The 13,430-nt window shown below is 42.2% G+C and overlaps 1 protein-coding gene across 3 annotated transcripts in view; it reads left to right on the forward strand.

The window, feature by feature from the left end:
* GRHL3 (grainyhead like transcription factor 3) overlaps nt 1–13,430 on the forward strand; it is a 53,281-nt gene that overhangs the window by 15,988 nt on the left and 23,863 nt on the right. Inside the window, exons 2-7 of one of the 3 annotated variants that reach the window (XM_083369759.1) lie at nt 6,573–6,759; nt 7,231–7,292; nt 9,437–9,773; nt 11,803–11,876; nt 12,944–13,097; nt 13,312–13,423. In XM_083369759.1, the coding sequence (XP_083225885.1) occupies nt 6,573–6,759; nt 7,231–7,292; nt 9,437–9,773; nt 11,803–11,876; nt 12,944–13,097; nt 13,312–13,423 (926 nt within the window). The remainder of the gene's footprint in view (nt 1–6,572; nt 6,760–7,230; nt 7,293–9,436; nt 9,774–11,802; nt 11,877–12,943; nt 13,098–13,311; nt 13,424–13,430) is intronic. The other 2 variants (XM_083369761.1, XM_083369760.1) reach the window with 2 other exon arrangements.

Raw genomic sequence — 13,430 nt, forward strand, 5'->3', positions numbered from 1 at the left:
AGCCATGCCTGGCTGGGGAATTCTGGGAGCTGAAGTCCACACATCTTCAAGTTGTCGAGGTTAAGAAGTACTGCTGTAAATGTTGTGATTATGCCAAATCCAACATTGCTTTCACTATTCCAGTCGTGATCTGTAGCTGTAGGAGTTCAGATCAGATCTTTAAAGGAGGAGAGAAGGAAAAGCTCAGATCTCTTTGTGTGCTTTGGTTGATGTGTAAGCAGTGGGCCTGCTTTGTACATCCTGCAGCACAGAAGTGTAATTTGTTTTGTTGGACATAGCTTGTTGCACAACTGTAGTTTTTTCTGATTTGTAAGTTGTGTTTTATTGTGATGGGGCACAAGGGAAGACAGCAGCTTCAACTATGGAATCAACCACCACCACCCCAATTCCTTTTTTCTGCTTATTGATGCCAATGAAAAAGCGGAGCGGTTTTGATTGCAGGATTGTGACTGTCAATCTGACTTTTTTCATCTCCCTTGAGGGCCATTTTAGTAAGCATCCAACTATGGCTTGATTCAATCATTCGTGCTTAACAAAACCACAGGTTGGAAGAGGGGTCTTCAAACTTGGCCCTTTTATGACTTGTGGACTTCAACTCCCAGAATTCCTCAGCCAGCATAGCTGGCTGAGGAATTCTGGGAGTTGAAGTCCACAAGTCATAAAAGGGCCAAGATTGAAGATCCCTGGTAGAGTAGGGGTTTTCAAACTTGACGACTTTAAGCCTTGTGGACTTCAGTTCCCAGAATTCCTCAGCCGGCCATGCTGGTTGGGGAATTTGGGGAGTTGAAATCCACAAGCTTTGGCTTAGAGTGGCGCGGTGGTTTAAAGCTTACCAGGTACGTCCAGCCAAATGTGATTTAGTTAATAAACCCTGTATGAACCAGAATAAGGGAAATACGAATGTTATGACTTTGACAGTTGCATATCCTTGTTAATAAAAATGGAACCTGCAATCAAATTTGCAAAAAGAAGCGCTCCTCTTTAGGGTTCCCTCTGCTTTCCATTCTTATGTCCCAGTTAGTCCCAATCCCCTAAAAGCCACAAGCAATCTTTTTTGGGTGAGGTTTTATTCATGTACTTTTTGTATTTCCACTTCTACAAAATATTGGACAATTCCCAGTTCTGCAAGTTCACGTTTGTGATACTCTTGTCACAACATAAGCAATGACCCTGACAATCTGGACATCTGAAGTAAAGAAAAAATCAGGGCACTCCTAGCATTGGATTAGATATAGTGGAAGTGAAGAGCAATAAACAGTACAAAGAAGAACTGTCTAGTGGATTCCTTGAATTAATCTTCAAGGATTGCCTAATGGGTTTACTTTTCTATGACAGTGTTGTAGAAAGGTCCTACAGAAATGGACATATAGGTGAGGGAAATATAATTCCATGACTTCCCTGGAATAAGGAAGGAAGGAAGGAAGGAAGGAAGGAAGGAAGGAAGGAAGGAAGGAAGGAAGGAAGGAAGGAAGGAAGGAAGGAAGGAAACTTCCTGCCATGAAGAACTTGTAACCCAACTTTCCCCAATGTGGTGTACTTCAGGCAAATTGTATTAGCTTCCATGCTAAGATGAGCTTTATGAAGACTGTATACTGTAGACCAAAATATCTGGACATCATGCTGGAAATATTTAAAGGGCCAAGTAGGAAAGTATTTCCTTGCATATGAATGTCAGGCAGTCCTGACATTTTTAGAAGATCAGAGACCATCCCACGAGGACTGTTCCCCCCTTTTACATTAAATGGAGAATGATTTCAATGAAAAATTTCCATGGAAGATCTGATAATATAGTAAATTAAATCACAGTCTACTCTTTAGGTAAGGTTTCAGTTATCAATTGCCCTCCAGATGTGTTGATATTACAGCTCTAGCTATCATGATCTGAAATAAATGGAGAACATTTGATTGGAGAGGGTAAATTTGGATTCAGAGATTCCAAATGGACCTTTGTAACCCCAAACCCGCAGTTTGAACCGACTCCAGAAATGAAGCTCAATTTAGTGAGAACAAGGGAGGATCCTGGGTGGTTCCACATAAAATTTAATGTTGCCATCTTCTGCACCTGCCAGTCTGCACCTTCTTCAAGGGTGGCCCCATTAATTAACAGATCACAGTAATCCAGGGATGAGCAAACGGCAACCCCAAGGCTGCATGCAGAATCTAAGATCCTTTTCTGGGGTCCCCACCTACCCCTTTAACTGCTGTTGTTCAAAGTCAGCAGCCTGGATTCTTGCTATTTTGAGAAATGAAGTGTGCAAACATGGAGAGTTATGCCAGAAAATACCGAGAATTAACAACATTTAAAAACAAAATAATAGGGATGCGGTGGCTCAGTGGGTTGGGACGCTGAGCTTGTCAATCAGAAGGTCAGCAGTTTGGCGGGTCGAATCCCGAGTGCCGCGTAACAGAGTGAGCGCCTGTTACTCGTCCCAGCTTCTGCCAACCTAGCAGTCCGAAAGCACATAAAAATGCAAGTAGAAAAATAGGGACCACTACGGTGGGAAGGTAACAGCGTTCCGTGCAGCTTTGGCGTCTAGTCATGCCGGCCACATGACCACAGAGACGTCCTCGGACAAGCGCTGGCTCTTCGGCTTTGAAACGGAGATGAGCACCGGCCCCTAGAGTCGGCAACGACTGGCACGCACGTGTGGGGGAACCTTTATCTTTACCTAAAAACAAAAAACAAAAATTATCCCCAAATTGAGAGAGAGAGAGAGAGAGAGAGAGAGAGAGAGACAGAGGGGGGGAGGGAGGGAGGGAGAAAGAGAGAGAGAGAGAGAGGGAGGGAGGGAGGGAGGGAGGGAGGGAGAAAGAGAGAGAGAGAGAGGGAGGGAGGGAGGGAGGGAGGGAGAAAGAGAGAGAGAGAGAGGGAGGGAGGGAGAAAGAGAGAGAGAGAGAGAGAGAGAGAGAGAGAGAGAGAGAGAGAGAGAGACTGCCCATGTACATGAGATGGTCCACCTACTGGAATCATTGTTTCACCTTCTGAGACCCGCAGCCAGTCAAAAAAATGTTGCACACAGCCCCTAGCCATCCAAGGACCCAAGAAGATTATAAATAGAAGTTCATTTAGTGACCCTTCAAAGTTATAACAGCACTGAAAAAAGTGGCTTATGACAGTTTTTCACAGACCATTGTCACATCCCCATGGTCATGTGATCAAAATTCAGACGCTTGGTGTGACTGACTCATATTTATGACGGTTGCAGTGTCCCGGGGCACCACCTGATCACCTTTCGCAAACCTCCTGACAAGCAAAGTCAATGGAGAAACCCAAGATTCCCTTAGCAATTGGGTTACTAATTTAACAGCTGCAGTAATGACTGTGGCAAGAAAGATCATAAAATGGAGCAAAATTCATTTAACCACTGTCTTACTTAGCAACAGAAATTGTGGGCTGAACGGTGGTCGTAAGTCGAGGACTACCCGTAGTGGATCTTGCCAGAGAAATGAACTTTTTAGTAATGTTCCTCTTGGAGATTTTTCAGAAGACGGGATAGGAGTCTTATTGTGTATTTCATAGCTGTTAGCCTTTTTTATCCTGCAGAATCATCCTTTGCCTTTGGGGGAAAATGCAAATCCCAGAAACTGAATAATCAGCTGGAGACTTGGCAAAGCAAAAGTGTTAAGCCATTCGGAGCGCATCCATTTCCCCCTCTCGTTTGCCTTTCAAAACATATTGCAGGAACTGTTCCAGGTCTTTGTTCAGATTAATAATTGCATCATGAGAATGTCATAGTCTGCCTTCCATGTAATCACATTATGAGACAATTAACCCAAAGAGAGTGTGACAGGGAGAAACTGAGCCACAGCTTCCCAAGGGAGAGAAGACAGAAAATCAGGAGGTTGGGACCAGAGAACATCTAAAGAACTTATGGAGGGTATGAGTGTCCAAAGAAAACCTTCACCTAGACAGCAAGGGTGAGAACCAATGGCCAGCTCTGTGGGGTGGGGGGGGAGAGATCCACTCTAGAACAAGATTGGAAAACTGGTCCAGTTGGAAGTGCTAAAGATTAGGCTGCCAAAAATTGCTTGTGATTTGAGTTTTCATGGATGGGATAATTAAAAAAAAACACACAAGGGGAAAAAGGGACATTCCTCTTGTATTTTGTCAATACGAATGTCAAATTTCTTCCTGAGCATAATTCAACTTGCCTTTGATCTAAAACATTGTGCAGTACATAAAAAAACAACCTGCCTCCAGAAGTGGTGAATGCTCCAACAGTGGAAGTTTTTAAGAAGAAACTGGACAGCCATTTGCCTGAAATGGTATAGGGTTTCCTGCCTGAGCAGGGGGTTGGACTAGATGACCTCCAAGGTCCCTTCCAACAACAACTTCTTCTTCTTCTTCTTCTTATTATTATTATTATTATTATTATTATTATTATTATTATTATTATTATTATTATTATCAATAATTATCAATAATAATAATAATAATAATAATAATAATAATAATAATAATAATAATAATCGTCATTAGAATCGGGCAGTTAACAGAGCCTTCTTGACTTTGGCACCTTAATTGTAATTTTTTATTCCTCAAAAACGGGTCATATTTTGTACTAGCTTTATTTATTTTCCCAACTCTCTTGTGAACCCCTGCTTTATTCTGTAAAGGTTTCCGTGAATAACTCTGGAGTGCTATTTTAATTGTGGTCTCTTGCGTGGATTTGAGGCAGATACATTTTATTGTCTGTCTCGTCTGACTGCTGGTGGAGTTGTTTAATCGCTTCTTTTGTTGCTGTAGTTTGTTTTAGCCTACACATCTTGAAAGTTCTTTTACTGAAAGACATGACAGAAATGTCTTCGGTTTGTCATTGTTGCTAAACAGATTTATCATTAGTTCGGTAAAGATGCTTTTCCAAAAGGGAGCCACAGCCACCCAGTTTGGATCCAGACTGTCTTTCAGGACGAAATCTTAACTTTCGCTAATAGCTTGTTTGTTTTTAGCCAATAATAAAATCCCACCCATCAAGAGCTCCTAGGGCATCTCACAATTAAAAGATAAAACAATAAAAACACAACAAATTGCATAACCTATGACTGTGAGAAAGTGCAGGAACGGGCAAGCAAAGGAGGGGATGAGAACAGAACGAGAATATGGTTACTCATTTTATGCACCTATTTAGTTCTTTGTATCTCACCTCAAGATCCCAAGAGCTTTTATGTAAAAAGCCACCCAAAATTATGTCTCTGGTTCAACTTTTCCTTGGAAACATCCAGGAGGCTGATGAGACTCTCGGTGGGAGAGTTGACCTATTATATATTACATGGCAAGCTTCACCAGAAACTTAACAGAATAACAGAGTTGTAAGGGACCTTAAAGATCTTTTAGTCCATCCCTCTGCTCAAGCAGGAGACTCTCTACCATTTCAGACAATCGGCTGTCCAATCTCTTCTTAAAATGATGGAGCACCTACAACTTCTGAAGGCAAGCTGCTCCACTGATTAATTGTTCTCACGATCAGGAAATTTCTCCTTAATTCTAGGTTGAATGTGTCCTTGATTACTTTTCGTCCATTGCTTCTTGTTCAGGTGCTTTGGAGAATAGATTGATCCCCTCCTCTTTGTGGCCACCCCTGAGATATTGGAACACTGCTATCATCTCACCCCCCACATCCTTCTTTTCATTAAATTAGACATACCCAGTTCCTGCAACTGTTCTTCATATGTTTTTGCCTCCAGTCCCCTGATTATTTTTGTTGCTCTTCTCTGTGCCCTTTCTTAGAGTCTCAACATCTTTTTTATATCATGGCGGCCAAAACTGGTTGCAGTATTCCAAGTGTGGCCTTACCAAGGCATTATAAAGTGGTACTAACACTTCACTTAGAGCTTCAAGTTTGAGCTAGATTCATTACGCCCTTGTGAATCCAATTAAATCAGTCTAATTTAGAAGATAAAATCTATTTTTTGTTGTCTAATGAAGTCATACATGTAAAATGAAACAACTTAACAAGACAGCATGCAAGGAAAATATAAAAAGTGCTGACAAATAGTGCTGCCCCTATAAAACATATAAGGAATGGCTGCTGGAATTGGATATGTCTAGTTTAATGAAGAGAAGGATGAGGGGGGACATAATAGCAGTGTTCCAATATCTCAGGGGCTGCCACAAAGAAGAGGGAGTCAAGCTATACTCCAAAGCACCTGAAGGCAGGACAAGAAGCAACGGATGGAAACTAGTCAAGGAGAGAAGCAACCTGGAACTAAGGAGAAACTTCCTGACAGTTAGAACAATTAACCAGTGGAACATCCTGCCTCCAGAGGTGGTGAATGCTCCAACACTGGAAGTTTTAAAGAAGAGGCTGGACAGCCATTTGTCCGAAATGATATAGGGTTTCCTGCCTGAGCAGGGGGTTGGACAAGATGACCTCCAAGGTCCCTTCAAACTTTATTATTATTATTATTATTATTATTATTATTATTATTATTGTTGTTGTTGTTGTTGTTGTTGTTGTTGTTGTTGTTGTTGTTGTTGTTGTATTGAACTGATATGAGTGCCGTAATTTTATATGTATTTTGGTAAAACCAATGGTTGCAAATACAACGTGCCTCTTTGTGTTCCCATTCAGCTACATGTCTGTGCGTCTTATGAAAAACGATGGGATGGGCTTGCAGAAGTACTCCTATATGAACGAAGACGAAGCTTGGAAGAGTTACTTGGAGAACCCTCTAACAGCAGCCACTAAGGCCATGATGAGAGTAAATGGGGATGATGACAGCGTAGCAGCCCTGAGTCTCCTCTATGACTATTATATGGTATGAAAAACAATTGGTGCAGGGGTTAGGAGAATCAGCTGGGTGCACTGACAAAATGGCTGCCACTGCAGACCTGTCAAGCTCCCAAATGTCCATAGAGCAGAACTCATTTCTATTTTTGCAAATAAACATGATGCTAAAGCAGTGTTTCTCAAACTTGAGAGTGTTTCTCAACCTTGGTAACTTTAAGGGGAATGGGGAATGCTGGCTGGGGAATTCTGGGAGATGAACTCCACACCTCTTCAAGTTGTCATATGAGAAACACTGCCTTAGAGTGTTATGCAAATCTAGACCATCTGATTTGTGTTTATAGCTGAGGTTGTTGCACAAACTAGAAAATATGATTAATTTGGCCACCAGGTTAAATGCATTTTGTCAACAGTTGCGAATACACAATAATATTCAACCTGGAACATCATCACCCTGATCTGCAGGCCATGTTTATTTCTCATTATTTTTTCTCCTTGCTAGGTTCCAAAAGAAAAGCGAATCCTTCCATCTGGAACACCAGGGCGCAGTGAAGTTGGGAAGAGGTAAGGAAAATATCTGCCCTGTTTTGTAAACTGCTTGAGGGGGGAAAAAATCTAGCAAATGAGGACTGCATAAATCCATGCTACAAAACATCTGTTTCTTTAGTTCAAAAAATAATTGAAAGGTGTGTCAGTAGGTGACGACAATGGGAGGGCTGGACTCCACAATGTCTTACTAGATTACAAGTTATGACAGATTGGGGGATGGGGTGAACAGAGCAGAACTGTTTGCATCCCTTTGGGGTCTGTGGCTGCCTCCTACACAATGGTCCTGATGAAGCAGAAAGCTGAGGTTGTAGGTTGGCTTCTTCCTACCTATTTCTGGACTAGGATCGGATCAGAAATGCTGCTTATGTGCCCAGTTGTTTTGAAAAGCTTTACTATGCTTCCAGAAGATGTACACTAGCAACCTCTGGCTTGCCAGGTGCTGGGGAATTTGAGTGCATGCCTCATTGCAAGGGATCTTGGATGCTGTAGTTCAGCAACACTGATGGGACATCATTTGCTATTCCTAGTAGAGAAAGAGGCTTCTGAAACCACTTGGCAGCCACTGCAAAATTATAAAAAGAGGCAATCTCTGCTCAGATGTGGGATAGAGATGGTGTGCTTAGAAATAATAATAATAATAATAATAATAATAATAATAATAATAATAATTTGGAAGGGACCTTGGAGGTCATCTAGTCCAACCTACTGCTCAGGCAGGAAACCCTATACCATTTCAGGCAAATGGCTGTCCAGTCTCTTTATAAAAACTTCCAGTGTTGGAGCATTCACCACTTCTGGAGGCAGGTTGTTGTTGTTCCACTGATTAATTGTTCTAACTGTCAGGAAATTTCTCCTGACACATCTCAAGTTATTCTTAAAAGAGATGGAGACAGATCCATGAAGGTTAGGGAAGACAGACTTTAGCCTTTCCAGGCGATCAAACAGGAAACGGAACCTGATAAGCTAACTCTACTTTATTGTAAGACTGGGTAACAGAAATTTACAGTCTGATAGTACAAATCTCCCACCCTCTCTATTACAGCCTGAGAAGTTAAGAAGCTTCCTTTCTGTGTTTCTTTCTCTGCCTATTATGCAGCTCCAGGCTATGCCCTCTCTTATCCAATCTTCCCTTAGGCAGCATCCCTTCTCCCCCAACTCCCAAGTTCCTTCCCATGTACCATTACAATAGCATATGTTAGAGTGCTATTTTTGATGAGTAAAAGGATGAATCTGTACTGCTATTTTCTTGATTCTGGCCCAAGGCTGGAATCTCAGCTGGGGGGGGTCCTAGATAGCTGAGGACATTGAGAACTAGGAACAGCGGTATCTCTGCAACGCCTCTGCATGGTGTGTAAGGGTGATAAACTACTTTCTATTTCAACCACTGTGAAAAACAATTTATATCCATCCTTTCATCCTTCTGGGCATCCATGCTTCCCAGAGAAGGGACTTTGAGTGCCCTTCAGCTTTGTGCTTTATATCTGCTTCTGAACAACTGCATGGAAATTGAAGATAAGGAGTTAGGAGGTGGGTTGTTTGCTGGTCCAAGCTAGAGGAGTGAACAACAGCTGGAAACTTTGGCTGGAGAAGGAACTGAGCTGTGGAAGAAGGAAGAACCAGCCTGGCAGAATTGGCCTGGCAAAATCCCCTGAATTTCCTACAGCAGGAAAAGATAGCATACAGCAGGGGTCTCCAATCTTGGCAACTTTAAGACTTGTGGGCTTCAGCTCCCAGAATTCTGGGAGCTGAAATCCACAAGTCGTAAAGTTGTTAGGCAACCCTAGCAATTTAAGACTTGCGGATTTCAGCTCCCCTGGCCTGCAGTCTTCCAAGTGTTGCTGGACTACAACTCCCAACAGTTCCACTCAGAATTCAGGGAACAGTAGCTGAGCTGTCTCTGGAAAACCATGGGTTCTCCATCCTTTCCTTGGAGAGAGTTCTGTGAAAGAGATTGGGAAGCACTATAAAGGGTGCAAGCTTTCCATTTAGCAAAATGAAAGCAAAAGAATAATCTGATCAAGTTCTGATGATACAGTAGTTACCAAGTGGAGAGGTGGTTAGCCCTGGTAAGCTCCCACTCTGCAGATCCCCGTATTAAATGTCCTACTGTTGGCCTTCTGTTGCTAAATCCTTTCGCCTGGTCCTTCCTTCTCTTCTAGGCATTGCCATGGGATGGAATATGAACCAGAGATTTCTTCCTTTGAAGGTTCTGCTCAGCTCATGAAGCTTCTGGCTGAAAACGTTTCAGTGAACCAAGAATACCTGGACTTGCCCAAGAAGAACGGTTTGGCTTTTGAGACCATCTCTTCTCCTCACAAGCCACCAGCTCTGCCTCCAGGTCACAGCAAACTAGAAAGCAATCCTGCAAATTATATGATTACTTCAGGAGACATGTATGACAACGGCTCGCTTAATTCCCTCTTTGACTCCATCCACGTGGCTCCACCCCAACAGAGATGGCAGCCAGATAGCACCTTTAAAGAGGACCCTGAGGAGGTAAGAACTTATGCAAGATCCTTGTTTAATGTTATCAAGCCAATGGTGGTCTGTAGGGTATATATCAGTGACCCTGGTAAGTTAGGCTTCTCTAACCACATGGCATCCAGATGTACTGGAGCACAATTCCTAACATCTCCAACCAACACAGCTGGTGGTTTATACGAATTGTAATCCAGCACATATGGAAGATCACCAGGTTCGGGAAAGTTGGGAAAAGTATATATTAATACATAGCATAAAATGCAGATTGTTTTGAAATCCAGAAAGTTTGGTGAATCTAAGGGAGGGCCATTTCAGCTTGGTCAGCCACCTGGCTTGGATCCAAGCTGTGTGGTTCTGCCCACTTCTGTGCAGGATGTGACATGCATGGTATAAATGGGAGCAGCACATATTGTGATAATTAGGCGTACAAAGGAGTGTCCCTTTCATACAAAATCAGTTGTCACAAAGATTCAGCAGGATGAAGTAGAGTTTTTTTGGGGGGGTGATGTCAGCTGTTCCTTAAATAGACTTCTTGCCTATAGTTATGCACATTGTTCAATGACTACAGCTTATTTCTAAACTGCTCTTTCCTATTACACTAGGCCAGTGCAAAAGTGTTAAGAAACAGGAAATTACAGAGACGTGGTCCACCTTTACCAATTACTGACTTAGAGTCCTGATGGGATTTGTTTCCTTTCATCCTGGTTCAAGGATAAGCAAGCCGCCCTGAGTCTTCGGAGAAGGGCGGGATATAAATGGAATTAAAATAAAATAAATAAATAAACCTTTATGGGCTGTGAAATAATATGGAATGGAACTCTCAAAGGAGATGTTTGTAAACCATGGTTTATGGTTTAATGTTCTGCATGAGCTTTCTTTTGCCTTGCTTGCTCTTCTCCTTATCCAGTTTATCCTGGACCCAAAGAAACCTGGGCAGATTTCAAAATGCAAAACAATCCACACCAAGCTCTTTTGGTTTTCTCCCATTGGGACACCACCTTTTATGGACCAAGCGTAATTAAAAATATCTTAGCAACATCTTTGCAAATGTAGCTGAGGACAGAAGGAAGGTTTCTGGAGATGAAAGGAAGATCTCCCACTTCAAACGTTAGCACAAACTTCCCAACCTGGTCCTCCAGTTGCATTGGACAACAGCTCTCAGAAATCCTGTTTTGGGGTTTGGTTGTTCATGGAACCTCTATTCCAACACCTTTAGACAACACGAGACAGGGGAAAGCTGTGGTGGGGATATCTGGGGAGAAATATTGGTTTTTCTCATGGTTGTGCAACCACTTTACTTCACACCTAAAGCCAGGACATTTTCGTATTTGCTCCTAGTTCATAAGCAGGTTGCTAGCTAGGATGTGGTTTGGTAAGTCCTTTTCTAGCAAAAAATGCCCTTCTTTTGCATGTAATGCAGTTTTTTTTCAACCTTGGCAACTTTAAGACATGTGGACTTCAACTCCAAGAGTTCCTCAGGCAGCATAGGAGTTGAAGTCTACATGTCTTAAAGTTGACAAGGTGGAGAAACAATGATCTAATCCATAGCCACTTCAGCTCTCTCTCTTCCTAAAGACTTGTTCTGGAGGTTGCAAAAAATAGCACTCTGCTATTCAAGAGCTGATTATGTGGTTCTGAGTACAGGGTGGTTCCTGCTTGGTCGGCTCTGCTGTCCTACTTGTTTAGCAGCTGGCTGAGACAGTTAAGGAGATGGTGCTTTTTTCTGGATACTCTGTTCCCCCACACAGTGAAGGTTAATCTGCTACATATCTGTCTACCAAATTTGCCTTGAATCTAAGGCAGGGGTCTCCAAGCTTGGCAACTTTAAGACTTGTGGACCTCAACTTCCACAAGCATTCTGGGAGTTGAAGTCCACAAGACTTAGTTTGAAGACCCCTGAACTAAGGGAACAGGGGAGGCTTCAAAATACATACATACATGCATACATACATACATGCACACATACATACATGCATACATACATACATACTAAATTAAAATCAAATCAAATCACACCAAATTGTCCTGGTTTTGTTCTCTGCAGTCCTTGATCTTCAACGATATTTTGAAGGCAGAAGCTCCATGTTCAGAAGGTTATTCCATCAGTGATGGCAAGACGTAAGTGTGAAGGTTTTCTCCTGAACTATTTAATCTCCAACAGAGGGGGGGGGAAATATCTTTTTTTTAAAAAAAAATCAAGCACTTCCTACACTGATGCCCTTGGTTATCCTCTTTTCTATAAGTTGGGCTCACTTGAGAACAATTGGGGACTTTCACACGTAGAGTTTCTTCTGAATTGGTGCTGCATTTCCGTGAACTTACAATGATGGCTCCTTTCAGCAAGGGAGCCAATTTATTTTCAGCTCAGCTGTTGTGCATCCAAACCTCCTCAGTTTTCTAATTGAAATCCGGGAGCTATGCAGAGATTAGGAATGTACTGGTCTCCAATGGTTCCTAGGCTGTCCCTTCCACTTGGACCTTTCATATTGAGACACTTTCACAATTTGAAGTTACATAGCAGATAGACAACAGGCACAGAGTCTTCAATATGTGCCAAAGCAGGACAAGAAGCAATGGATGGAAATTAATCATAGAGAAAACCAACCTGGAAATACAGAGAAATTTCCTTACAGTTAGAACAATTAATCAGTGGAACGGCTTGCCTCCAGAGGTTGTAGGTGCTCCATCACTGAGATTTTCAAGAAGAGACTGGACAACCATCTATCTGAAATGATATAGAGTTTCCTGCTTGAGTAGGGGATTGGACTAGATGACCTTCAAGATCCCTTCCAACTCTGTTATTCTGTTCTGTTATTCAATTGCAGGGGGTTTTTTTTTGAATATCATTAAACAATCAGACCAGCGTAGAAGATGGATGTGTTGCTGGTTGATGCTGTTTTTAAATGCCCCCTATTGATTAGTAGTGGTAGAGGACAGGAAGGCCTGGAGGAACGTTGTCCATAGGGTCGTGATGGGTCAGACACGACTTCGCAGCTAACAACAACACCAATTGATTAGTAGAGGAGGGTTCTAATTAGCTCATGAACTAGGATCTGTCCAGCTTTGTAGTCTCATTATATTGGTGTAGCTATAACATTGAAGAAAACCATGTTGGCTCTGAGATTATTCCTTTTGTGTTTTACCAAGTAAAACCTCTTTCTCTTTCTTTAATGGTTCCATTCCAGTGACTTTGAATACACCTTGGGATCTCCCAAAGCTATTCATATCAAGTCAGGTGACTCACCCATGGCGTACCTCAACAAAGGACAGTTCTACCCAGTGACTCTGAGGACAGTTGGAGACGCCAAATGTTTACACTTGTCCTCGAACAAAGTGAAGGTAAGTGACAGGCAGCCAAACTTCCACCAAAAAACATGGTCTCGGCAGGATTGATTTTCAGAGCTATTCCAGCCAATAGCCATGGAGATTTCTAAAATCATTATCAATCCTGAATGTTACTCCAGAGTTGGTTTTTGGTTTTGCAAATGGATGTATAAATAAGCACTTTGTAGAAGTTAACAGTGTCTATGTGGGCTTCTTTCTCTTTTTCTAGAGCGTGGTGATGGTAGTTTTTGACAATGAGAAGATTCCAATGGAACAGCTCAAATTCTGGAAACATTGGCATTCGCGCCAACCAACAGCGAAACAGAGAGTCATCGATGTTGGTATGGA

This window comes from Vipera ursinii (assembly GCF_947247035.1).
Source record: "Vipera ursinii genome assembly, chromosome: 9".
NCBI lineage: Eukaryota > Metazoa > Chordata > Lepidosauria > Squamata > Viperidae > Vipera > Vipera ursinii.